Source organism: Nelumbo lutea, chromosome 6 (assembly GCF_056320005.1).
Source record: "Nelumbo lutea isolate HS-2025 chromosome 6, American lotus-T2T, whole genome shotgun sequence".
NCBI lineage: Eukaryota > Viridiplantae > Streptophyta > Magnoliopsida > Proteales > Nelumbonaceae > Nelumbo > Nelumbo lutea.
In genome coordinates this window covers 25,182,162-25,195,459 of record NC_142689.1, presented here as the reverse complement: position 1 = coordinate 25,195,459, position 13,298 = coordinate 25,182,162, and the positions used below count along the sequence as shown (strand labels likewise).

Genomic DNA, 13,298 nt, shown 5'->3' with positions numbered 1-13,298 from the left:
TGGGACTTCGCCATAGCCCAGGCTGAGTTCGCCTATAACAATGCAGTGCATAGTTCTACAGGCAAATCCCCATTCTCCATCGTGTACATGAAGGTCCCTAACCATGCGCTGGATCTAGTAAAACTACCGAAGGTACCCAGCGCCAGTGTCTCAGCAGAGCAGATGGCAGAACAGATCTAGTCCGTCCAAAACGCCGTGAAGCAAAAGCTAGAGCAATCCAACGCCAAGTACAAGATGGCCGCAGACAAACACCGCCGACCTCAAGTGTTTGATGTAGGTGATGAGGTTATGGTCTTCTTAAGGAAGGAAAGAATCCCCGTAGGTACCTACAACAAGTTGAAGCCTCGGAAGTATGGTCCATTCAAGATCGTGAAGAAGATTAGTGACAATGCCTATATAGTGGACCTACCAGATCATATGGGTATATCCAAGACCTTCAATGTTGCTGACCTTCACCGGTACCTGCCAGAGATAACACTTGCCTATCCTTGTCACAACTCGGGGTCGAGTTCTCTCCAAGTGGGGGAGAATGATGGAGGCCCATCCCAAGGCCCATCTCACCCCTAGGGGCGTCAACTCCTAGGATAAGGTCAAGAATTCAAGATCCATCAAGAATTCAAGAATTCAAGACTCATCAAGAATTCAAAACTCATCAAGAATTCAAATAATCCAAGATTCATGCATGGATAAGATCAAGGGAGATCGGACGGGGGAGATCAAGTCAAGAAGAGTTCGATCCTATCTACAAGTTTGAGATGTTTAGATCAAATCTAATTTCTTTTCCTAGTTCTTTTACAATTTCCAAATGTATTATAAATACTGCTATTTTCCCAAAGTTAATCATCAATTCATACTTCAGATTTTCAGAATTTCTTCAAGTTCTCTTCTTCCTATTTTCGCCACCTTTTCTCTCTCCTAGAGAAATCGGTGTTTTTCGCTAGGTGCTAGCGAACGCCTGGTGCTTACATAGCCAGCTCCGGTTCTTATTGCTTCCACGCTGTGTCACTTACCCTCAAACTTTCATTTGTGACAAAGTCCCTCTTGAAACTTCATTCCACCGCTTTAACTCTTTCCTTTAATTGGATTGTTGGATGAAGTTAATTTACTAAACCGCCCTTTTGAGATTCATATAAATGAGAGGACAACATTTTGAAATGATGAATATTAAGGTTGTTCACAAATGAAACCAAAATGATCAAACTGACCTGACCCAACTCAATTTGGTCAGTTTTTAGATTATCAATCGATTTCGATTCAAAGTTTGGAACAACCCACGAGTTTCATCAACTTGTTTTTGAAAGCCAAACACCTTTTGAATTACTGTTAGAAGGTTATAGCCTAAAGTCTTGTTCATGTCTCGGTAGCTTATGCACTTATCCGTGCAAATGTTTAGAAGCACTTATCCGAATAGCTACAGTTACTAGTGTTCTTTAATTCTCTAGGTAAAGTTGTTTTGTCTAAAAAAAAATGTGGTATACCCAAATCTCAAGAAGGTATTCATTGCCCAGGTAAATGAGCCGCTCAGGAATCATTCTTTTTGCAACATCTAATAATACCGAAATACAAACATAAATTTATTTTTTGTTCCATGAGATCCACCAACTTACTTGCCCCCACTTCCTAGGGAAATGAACAAAGCCTAAAAGGGAAGCATGGGAAAGAAGGAAAACTAGCTTCTTTTGGATTTCATCTAGTTTTATCACCGAATATTTGTGTGATCCCTTCACCTTATCTCTTTATACCTTTTTCTGAGACCTCAAAACTTGAAAACATAACCAAATCAATTTAAGACTTGCCAAAACCCAAAATTCCTCTTTTTGGCATAATCAGCATGTCAAACATCTAACTAAACTACATTAATAAAAGTTTGGGAAGCTAATTCACTACATCAATAAAAATTCGTTGGACTAATACAAATGAAAGTTCGGAAGGCTAAGTGTGACTACACTCAAAGTATAGGGTGGCAATTTGTAATTTACCTTTTTTACAATAATTTATATGCACTCAAACAATTGTTTTTGGTAAATAAGAAACTATACTCAATTGCTTGGGTTAAAATTCTATAAACCAAAGCATGTGGGAAGATTGGGATTTTGAAAAGGAAGCGAGATGAGCTAACACTATTTAGGAAACAAGTTTAGAGAGTTGTAAATGATGAAAACAATTTATAGGCAAAATGATAAAAACAAAGTGTTACCCAAATAGTAATTTCTTTAATGAGAACCTAACAAAGTTGGGTTAAGTCTAATGATAGTGAAGGAAAGCAAGGAAAATACTGCAAATCTTTAAGGAAAATAAATGTTGGAATAGAATCTTGAATTGTTTACAGGTCAAAAGGGAGAATTTGGCGGTGAAATTTTGCGGGTTGGTTGGGTATATATAGACTCTTGGGTTCAATGGTAGGGATTGATGTAATTAGTGAGATGGGATGGAGTGGCTTTTAAGCTTTAATGGTAACAGTTATATTGTTGAAATGAAATCTTTAACTAATGATTAATGAAAGTTTGGAGTTTGGGTGTAAGATTTAATTTAGATGGATACTCCGAGGTTATAAACTAGATGGTTGTGTTTGATTTGATGGTCATGGTGTAAAGTTAGTTTAATTGAGTCCATCAAATTGGTATTAGTTAACGGTAGATTTTGAGGATTCGATGTTGAGATTTGGGTTTTCTGGGGTAATTTGGTGTTTTAGAGAGATTGGAATGGTTTAATTGGGTGTTCAAGAATGGGTTGGAGGTTCGAATGGAGGGCCGAGCAAAAATTTGGTGCTAACACTATTGTTGAGGAGTGAAAGAACAACCAGCTTTTATCTATTAACAATAAAGAAAAATATATCATGTTTGCAAGATTTTTCATACCATTAGATAGAATTGAATAATCCAAGTTAGCAACTGAGTAGGGGTGTCAATGGACTCGATTTGGGTTGAGTCCCATCCAAATCAAAATCAATTTGAATGGATTGGATGAGCCAATAAGACATTAAATTGGACTAATCCAGATTTAACAGTCATATTTATTAGATTGGATTGGACCTAGTTCATTTGTAATGGATTTATATTGGACTATGTCAGATTGAACCAATATCTGATCCATTGACATAAGATAAGAGTGTCAAGAGGCCAAGTTTGAGTTGGACCCAATCTAAATCAAAACCAATTTAAACAGTTTGGACGGTCTAAACATTGAATTGAACCAGACCAAAATGATTCAAAATATTCATTGGATTGGATTGGACCTGGTCCATCCATAATGAACTCATATTGGTCTGGATTGGATTATACCAATATCTGGTCCATTAACATCCCTATAACTTAGCACAAATTCAAATAGGACCTTTGCATCCATATTGAACTCATAAGTGGTTCAAATTATCAAGAGTTGAAATTGAATGAATCCATTCCCACTGGATACAAGATACAAGTGCGACCCCCACTTATCAAAAACTAAGCACGAAATGCAGGCATGCAGCAGTCAAGCAATCCTTATAAACGTAATAGGCCAAGGTTTTCTCTAAACCATCAAATATTCCTTTCAATTTGAGGTCCATTTAACCTGCCTTCTATATATATATATATATATATATCTGTGTTATAAACATTAGGAAGCCTTCAAATTATTAGGCTTTCTTTATTATTATTATTTTTTTTGTAGTTTTTGTTCTGTTTTCTTTCTACTCTTCATTGGTTGTGCTTTGATGAATATAGTTTGCTTAGGCTGCATTTGGAAACGATGCAAATGAGCGTGAATGCAAATATGTAGAGTGTAAAACGGTCCATATAAATTACAAAATTGGGTTAGTTTTATACTGACAAATTTACCTTTTTACCAAATAGACTTTTAGCTGTAATGGATACAAACATGAATTCCAATAAAATATATACCTTTTTTCTTATCAAAAGACCACTTGAATGCAGAATTACTTCTTTTTTATTGATGTATTTTTACATCTTATTATCAATAAATATGCATTGGCCTGCCATTTGTCATTGCATAAATGTAATGTTGCCTGCCAAACACAAACAAAAGTAAATCAAAGTGCAAATTTACCATGAACCGTGACTTACACTCTATTTGCATTATTTCAAACGCAGCCTTATGAATAAAGAAAACATGTTTTGTCATGTGAAAAATGCTGTGTAAACAAACAAAACACTAATGGAAGATGGCACATCTGAATATGAGACAGCAAAGTAAGTTAAAAGTTGGCCCCAAAAGGTGATATCAATGGCCAGCCTTGCACCTCTCAATTACAAGTATGGCAAAAGATAAGGTCTTAAGTGCAAGCAGTCACTCTGTCTAGCCTACCATGTATTCAACCATGGCATTGCACAAGCCTAACTTGGGCTGCAATTTAATATGGGTCAGGCTAAGGCCCAAAAGCTAAGCCAATTTAGTTTTTTTGGGTAACCGGACTGCAAGTTGGGCCAGGTTAGGTTGGGTTGAGGCCAATCCTAGCCCAACCCTAAGTTCTAAACCTCTAACCCGACCTTCAAACCGACCAACCCAACCCTAACCTTAACCCTAACTAAATTCTTTCAACCCTAACCCAACTCAAAGTCAATTTCGGGTTGGGTTGGGCTCGGGTTGGGCCCAACCCAACCTTCCTCTCATCCCTTAAAACCTCATAGAAATTCTTGACTTTAGATCTTAACTCAATTTTCAGCACATATATTAATCTTATATTTCATTTGTATTTGTTGGTTGACTTTTTTTTTGTTCTTTTGGTACAAAATTCAGAAAAAACAAGTGTTATGACTTACAATAGATCTTTCTTGGGTGACAACCAACATAGAGGAGATGAAGAATAAAATTTTCAAAAAACATTAATTAATGTTATTAAGGTTTTAGTCTTTCTGATTAGGATTAAGTGAAGTGATTATCTTAAAAGAAAATACATGATATATATGGTGGGGGCTATACAAATATCATGCATCTAAACAAATCAATGTATGTTATATATTACATATAACATATATTTATATATGAAATATACTATAGAGCCGGGTTGCCTAAAGGGTCAACCCTAATCCAACCCGAAATAAAATCAGGCTCATGAATTTCAAACCTAACCCTAACCCGAAAATCAACCCGACCCAACATTTTCAGGTTGGGTTAGGATTGGGTTCGGGACAACCCGACCCAAGTTGCAGCCTTACCTGGAGCTAAGCCTTTCTATTTATTTTCCCTTTTTTGTTTGTCGAGGAACTGATATTCACTCTTATAAAGAGGTTTGTTTTTAGAATTCATTCAGACACATCCCATATTTTATAAAACACCCTTAACTTTTATTTTGTTTTGATGCATGTAAATGACAAAAAAAGATTTTAACATAAAAAGAAAAAAAAAATCAGTTTGATCAGACAGACCAAGAACCCATTAGATATGATATGGTATCTAGAATAAATAACAAATAACAAATCAGTTTATTTTAAGCATTTTTCATTGAATTATTTTAGCTTTTTAAGTAAAACTTTGCTCTACCATGTGTCATCCAAATGATGCCACGTGTCAAAATCTCGAGCCTACCATGTGCGCGTACATCAATATGAATATATCAATATAATTCAGTTGGCCTCAAACCCACCCCGCACCCCCCACCCCGCCCCCGTAGATTTCCCAACAGTCATTAAATAATCAATATTGTGGGATTTAATTTCAACAGGCGACTCCAAACTAGGGTTAAACCAGCCCAGGCCTATTGTAGTACTGTGGTCCAGCATTCCACTGGTGGCTCCAGATTGACCACTTAGCTCCCTTCAAAGCTTCATGTGCTTTTGGGGTTCGTGGTTAGCTGTTGTGGTTTCCGGTATGTGAATGTGAAAGGTGGCCATCAACACAAGTGCATAACGTGCTTCACTGCACCTACCAAACTGTTCTAGTGTTCTTCCTTGCAATCAACTACCTAATCTTCCAGATCATGCCATTAGCTACCACTGCCCAGGATATTCACATCCGGTGGTTATCAAAGGCTGTTACGCATGAGGGTGATTGCCTGATTGATGTGAATGTGGGCCTTGGGTCCATAAATGCTAAAATGCACCCACTTTTACTATTTATGTAATAAAAGATTTCTGAAGTGTTGGACCACAGACCACAGGGCACAGGTGACAGGACTAGGCCTCTGAAGTTGCAAATCAAGAGGGTCGGAGCCACCGTAGTCGGTAGAGGATAGCTGGGCCAAAACGTGATAGAACACCGATGACCGATCAATGGGTTGGTACTTGGGTTTAGCGATCGAGACCGAGACGAGATTCTCCGCAAGGGAATCTCTCTCTTTTTTTCCCAACAAACCACCTTCCATTTTCCAACCATCTACTTGCCACACTCTTTGAATGCTAACGCTCTCTCTCTCTCTCTCTCTCTCTCTCTCTCTCTTCACTCTTTAAATATACAAACGCATACATCTACTTCATTGCTTCCAAAAAACACTGAAAATCCTGTATCTCCCTCTTTCTCTCCCTTTCTCTTTGAGACACAGAGACAAATGGCACCAGCACCATCTTCTTTCCCTTATCACGATACATTGAAGACTGTCTGCGTCATGGACGCTTCTGGCCGCTTAGGCTCCAGCCTTGTGGATCGTCTCCTTCAGAGGGGCTATACCGTTCATGCTGCTGTCCAGAACCATATTCTTCTTCATCTTCTGCTCTATATTCTACGTCTGTTCTTATCTTTCTGGGTATTGTTCAGGTGATTTGCAAGCATTCAAGGCAGTTTCTTCTGATAATAGCGAGAATCTAAAGGTGTTCCACGCCGATCCGTTTGACTACCAGAGCATCATGGATGCCTTGAAGGGCTGCTCTGGCTTGTTCTACACCTTCGAGCCTCCCCAGGCCCAACCCACCTTCGATGTACGTGCCCCCCGCCCCCCGGCTCCCTCCCTCCCTCTATTCTTTTGCATTTTGCCACTTTCGCATTCATTCACAGTTCAAATTTCCTCTGATATTGAAACAGAGGACTCATTTGGTATTTCGAGCTTTCATTTTTATTAACGCTCAGTTTGGAAGGAATACACGTCATGTGCCGTCTAGATTTTGTCAATCTACTTTCTGCCAACTGGCATGTTTCTATCTAATCCAACCTTGGTTCATACTTGGGTTCCAATCGGACGGTTTTAAGTGTGATATTGTCCCTAGCCCACACAATTAACTGATTAAGGGAAGAGTGCGTTAACACGGTATGCAAGGGTAGTTTCGTAAAGTGATGGGCTTTAGACTTTGGTTAGCCTTAAACGTTGTTTCTTGGGGTTGGGTTGGTGCCGGAATTTATGGTGGAAGTAGAGGTGAGGGAGGCGCACAACGTGTTGGAAGCGTGCGCACAGACGGATACGATAGACAAGGTCGTTTTCACGTCGTCGGTGACAACCGTCATCTGGCGAGAAGACCGCAAGTCGACTTCCGATTTCGACGAACGGAACTGGAGCGACGTTAATTTCTGCCGCAAGTTCAAGGTACGTACCCAAAATATCCATGCATTTTGTGCAACAAGCCATCGATCGCATTATGAGGGAAATTTTCGTCATTTCCTTCGAATTCAAAAATCTCCGCGGCTTATAGAATATAGATAGAAGTATCCTCATCCTGTATCCAATTCACTGTGTGATCAGCTGTGGCACGCGCTATCGAAGACGGTAGCGGAGAAGACGGCGTGGGCGCTGGCGATGGACAGAGAGCTCAACATGGTGACCATCAACGCGGGACTGTTGACGGGGCCAGAGCTGTCGATCACGAATCCATACTTGAAAGGAGCGGCCGAGATGTACGAAGACGGGGTATTCGTGACCGTGGATCTGAAGTTCTTAGTGGATGCCCACATCTGCGTCTACGAAGTCATCTCAGCGTACGGGCGTTACGTGTGCTTCAACCATGTAATCAATCGTCCAGAAGACGCCGTCAAGCTCGCCCAGACGTTAACTCTCTCTTCGGCAACCTCCGCTCTACCTCTACCACAAAGGTATAAAATCTTCTTCTTCTGCCTCTGATGGCATTTCTGTCAGCATGAACATCCATCAGGCCACGTGTATGTCCTTGCGTGCAGTTGATTGATATTCTTGATGACGTAATCACTGTAGATTTGTGCAAAGTATGTGATGTGGTGTTCATACTTCATGCTTATATTATATGCAGGTGGGACTGGGAGGATACGAGGATACTGAAGCAAAGGATCAGCAACAAGAAATTGAGCAAGCTGATGGTGGACTTTGACAGCGGAATCCACGTGGATGTCTTTTGAATTTGAATGTAATCTTGTTAACGCAATTGATGAGCCAATTCGCCCGAATCTGCTGACCACAAAACGTTGTACTTGTACACCCATTGGGCAGAATATGCTAAGAATATATATGTATTATCCAAATAACAACATCAATTCAGCGGTTTTAATTTTTAAAAACGTACAAATCAATCAAACTGGTGAAGTGGAACCAGGTTAAAAAGATAGTTAATAGGCTCAAGACGTATAGTTGTTGGGCAATTAAAGAGGGAGAGCATGTGAATGCATTTCAAGATCCTTGGGTGCCCACACTTGTGGATGGTGTACCAACAACTAGGCAAGAGAATATCTTGCAAGTGAAGGATTTATTGGCTGTAGATGGTTCATGGATTCGACAACTCAAGTAACAAGTTCACAACCAAAGCAATGTATAATTTCCTTCAATTAGAACGTGCCACCACAGCATTGATTTCGCCAATATGGAAGGGGATATCTATATCTATACTACCTGATGTAACTGTTTTCGGTCACGTACTAATGTTTTGTGATGTAAAATTTTTTGCTAAGTACCTCGTTATTTGATCCGGTGGTGGTGTGCCTTAGTGATGAGTTACTTGGTGGTGAACTGCCTATTGGCGAACTGCTCGGTGGAGAACTGCCTGGGGGCGAACTGTCTGGCGGCGAATTGCCTGGTGGCAAGCTCTCTGGTGGCGAACTGCCTGGTGGCGAACTGCTTGGTGGTGAACTGCCTGGTGGCGAACTGCTTGGTGGCGAACTACCTGGTGGCGAGTTGCTCGGTGGTGAACTACCTGGTGGCAAACTGCCTGGTGGCGAATTGCTTGGTGGCGAATTGCCTAGTGGCGAACTGCCTGGTGGCGAATTGCTTGGTGGCGAATTGCCTGGTGGCGAACTGCCTGGTGGTGAACTGCTCGGTGGTGAACTGCCTACTAGGCGGCCGATGACTTAGAGAATGCTGGAGCTCCCTGGTGCGGTGCAATCCGACTGCCCTCAGCATGAGGTGGTCTTCTTTCCTTTGTAGGCTGCGGGAGCTGAGGGACCTGCGAGAATTTCATCTTTTCCTCCTCTTTGTAGGTGGCGGGAGCTGAGGGACCTGCGAGAACTCCATCTTTTCCTCCTCTTTGTAGGTGGCGGGAGCTGAGGGACCTCCGAGAACTCCATCTTTTCCTCATCTTTGTAGGCGGCGGGAGCTGAAGGACCTGCGAGAACTGAATCAGAGGTCCCAGGGGTATTTTTCCTGCGGGGGCTCTCCGACGCTTAAGTTAGCACTCTTATCGTAGAGAGCTTTGAAGATAATATGAGAGAGCTAGAGAGTAGGGTTACTTCCCTTTTTTCATCCCCCTCCCCTTTGGGGGTGAGGTTTTTATATACCGGGTCTTAAGTAGTAATGTGGCCCGTAGGCTTTGGGAGTGACCAGTGGTCTACTCTTTTCTAACTTTGCCCGTGTCGGAGAGGCGACTGGGTCTTAAGTAGTAATGCGACCCATAGGCGTTGGAGTGACTAGTGGTCTACTTTTTTCTGACTTTGCCCGTGCTAGAGAGGCAACCGGGTCTTAGGTAGTAATGTGGCCTGTAGGCTTGGCCTGCATCAGCTTCGTAATGCCGGTCACCTACTCCTACAAGAAGCTACTAGGGGCTCGACCTTCGGGGGCAGCACTACTAACTTTAGGTTGCCAGCTCACACGGGAGCCTTGGAAGGCTCGACCGGTAAGGGCGCCTATGTAGTCAGTTGGCCGCCAACTCCCACGGAAGCCACGAAGAGCTCATCTTTGTAGGGGGGACCTTGCGGAGAGGACTGATGTGGCATTATCTGAATTGAAAGTAAGGTTGGTAGAGCTACTTAGTCCGTTAGCTCCCTGCATAGTCTCTGAGTTCATAAAAAACGTAAACTATAAAGCGATAGTTTCAATTTCTAAAAAGTGAGGACTTAGCTTTTGTAGGATGAGAACTTAGCTTTTTGTAGCGTGTTCCCACAGACATCGTCAATTGATGTAACCGTTTTTTGCCACGTACCAATGTTTTGTGATGTAAAATTTTTTGGCTAAGTACCTCGTTATTTGACCTGGTGGTGGCATGCCTTAGTGATGAGCTACTTGGTGGTGAACTGCCTACTGGCGAACTGCTCGGTGGAGAACTGCCTGGGGGCGAACTGGCTGGTGGCGAACTACCCGGTGGCGAACTGTCTGGTGGCGAACTGCCTGGTGGCGAACTGCCTGGTGGCGAACTGCTTGGTGGCGAACTGCCTGGTGGTGAACTTCTTGGTGGCGAACTTCTTGGTGGCGAACTGCCTGGTGGCGAACTGCTCGGTGGTGAACTGCCTGGTGGTGAACTGCTTGGTGGCGAACTGCCTGGTGGCGAACTGCTTGGTGGCGAACTGCTTGGTGGCGAACTGCCCGGTGGCGAGCTGCTCGGTGGCGAACTGCCTGGTGGCGAACTGCTCGGTGGCGAACTGCCTACTAGGCGGCCGATGACTTAGAGAATGCTGGAGCTCCCTGGTGCAGCGCAATCCGACTGCCCTCAACATGAGGTGGCCTTCTTTCCTTTGTAGGCTGCAGGAGCTGAGGGACCTGCGAGAACTTCATCTTTTCCTCCTCTTTGTAGGTGGCGGGAGCTAAGGGACCTGCGAGAACTCCATCTTTTCCTCCTCTTTGTAGGTGGCGAGAGCTGAGGGACCTCCGAGAACTCCATCTTTTCCTCCTCTTTGTAGGCGACGGGAGCTGAAGGACCTGCGAGAACTGAATCAGAGGTCTCGGGGGTATTTTTCCGGCGGGGGCTCTCCGACACTTAAGTTAGCACTCTTATTGTAGAGAGATTTGAAGATAATATGAGAGAGCTAGAGAGCAGGGTTACTTCCCTTTTTTCATCCCCCTCCCCTTTGGGGGGTGATGTCTTTGTATACCGGAGTCCTCGCGGGCTAGGTGGGTGAAAAGCCTCCAAACGGTAAGACTCGTTGCATCCTGTCAGAACCGGGGTACAATGGTGAACTCCTCGAGGTCGTCAGGTTGGCGCTTGTGTCAGGCGGCCAGGTCGGCGCCTGGGCCGGGTTGTCCAGGGGGCGCCTGCATCAGTCGGCGGGTCAATGTCTAGGCCAGATCGTTTGGTCAGTGCCTGTGTCAGTCGGCGGGTCAGTGTCTAGACCAGGTTTGTCGGTGGGCGCCTTATGGGCGGCTTGGCCGGATCATGCGCTAGGCTGGTCCAGGTCGGCCAGGTCGCGCAGGCCGCACACAGTTCGCGCAGGGCCGTGCGCAGTTCGTGCAGGCCGCGTGCTAGGCCGTGCGCAGTTTGCGCAGGTCGTGCGCCAGGCTGCGCGCAGTTCGCACAGGCCACGTGCGCGCTGCACAGGTCGCGTGTGCCGCGCGCAGGTCGCGCAGGCGCGCGTCAAGCCACGCATAGGTTGCGCCAGGCTGACCAAATTGGTGCCCGGGTGGGTCACCAACTTCATAAGTTTGTTGGCTGGGTGTTTTCCTAATTGTCACGAGGTGCCACGTGTCACAATTTCACTAGAGGGCCAAATCTGCCCTCATCACTACCTATAAAAGAGTGAATGCCCTCCCCCCCTCCGTTTTTTTAGGACTTTTTATTGAACGTTTTCTACCCCCTTGTCTAAGAATACAACAGACATAACGAGAACATATATATCCTTTACTCTCACTTCAGAAACTGCCCACTTATAATTATTCAGAAATTGCCCCTTTATAACCATTTAGAAACTATTATGAATTATGAATAATTTTGCCTTAGAGATACTGTCACGTGAAAATGCATGTATACGTTTATTAGTGGAAGATAAAAGTGCCATTTCATTTTCAATTATTTATGTGGAAGGCTTGTTGGGAAGGAATCGTAATATTTGAGAAGCAATGGTATCTCAAGAAGAACAACCCACCTAGCTACATGTGTTTTTTGCAAGGAGGGACAAGAGTCAAGTACTCACTTATTTTTTAAGTGCCCATTTACTATAGTAATTTGGCTTCAGGCACGAATTGGCATAAATCCAGAGGATATAACTCATGGCCCATTCATCAAGATGATTGAACAATGGATGAAAAATAAAATTGATAAGCTTCCAGAAGAAATGCAACACTGTTATTGAGGCACTAATGATAATACTGAGATTAATTTGGGAAGCGAGTAATGACATCATATATCGTAGAGCCAAGCCAGATCCTTAAAAGATTCTATCTCAAATTTCCAACACAGAGGAGGCCTCATCAACTGATCAGTTCTTTATTTTTGTGGATGACTCATTCATGACAATTAGTGGTTTTTTACAAGCTAAAGGCTGGGTGTCTCAAGGTGTTCATATTTTCAGATGCAGAAGCTCTAATCAGAAGAATCAAGGACCGTACATTGGACAAACCTTGGTATTGGCAAATATGTATGGACCAACTATGGGAGCTTTGGGACTCCTATTATGTTGTTAATATCTAGCATATAAATAGAGGCCTAAATATATTAGCTCACAATTTAGCTTATATCATATGATAGACACAGTTATTTACTTGTTGAACCAATAGATGAATGAAAAAATCTTTTATGTCTTGCCCAAAAAGAATACCTTGAGTGAGATGACAATGAAATTAATGTAGACCTTTGGCTCTAATCCTATCTTCGAATGGATAGGGGTGCAAATGGATTGGATCTTGATCTGATTCAATCTTATTTGGTCAAATTTGGATAACCCCTATCAGATTTGAGAAGATCCGATCTGATATATGTTATATATTTATTTATATAAATATATATAATACGTATATATGTTGTTTATTTATAAATATACTATTATATGATGAAAATAATTTAAAAATACATATATTTTTGTTTTTCTTTTAATAATTTATTAATTAAAAAACAAATCGAATCAGATCATATCCAAAAAACCAACTTCCCAATTGGATTCAAATTCAAATCCTTACCTATCAAATCCGATCGGACCTTCAGATCATATCGGATCTGCCATGTACAATGTCAAATCAGTTTCGGATATATCCTGATTTGAATCCATTCCAATCCATTTACACCCTACCAATAGATATATTTGTTTCTTAAGCCACTTCATATGATAACTAT

At 42.4% G+C, this 13,298-nt stretch overlaps 1 protein-coding gene across 1 annotated transcript; it reads left to right on the top strand.

Annotated features, from left to right (window-relative positions):
• The first annotated feature begins 6,081 nt into the window (after positions 1-6,081).
• LOC148848025 (cinnamoyl-CoA reductase-like SNL6) lies at positions 6,082-8,367 on the top strand. The gene is made up of 3 exons (XM_088948918.1): positions 6,082-7,450; positions 7,607-7,953; positions 8,127-8,367. The coding sequence occupies exons 1-3, from the start codon at positions 7,268-7,270 to the stop codon at positions 8,230-8,232; spliced, it is 636 nt and encodes a 211-aa protein (XP_088805044.1). The 5' UTR covers positions 6,082-7,267; the 3' UTR covers positions 8,233-8,367.
• Positions 8,368-13,298: the final 4,931 nt, after the last annotated feature.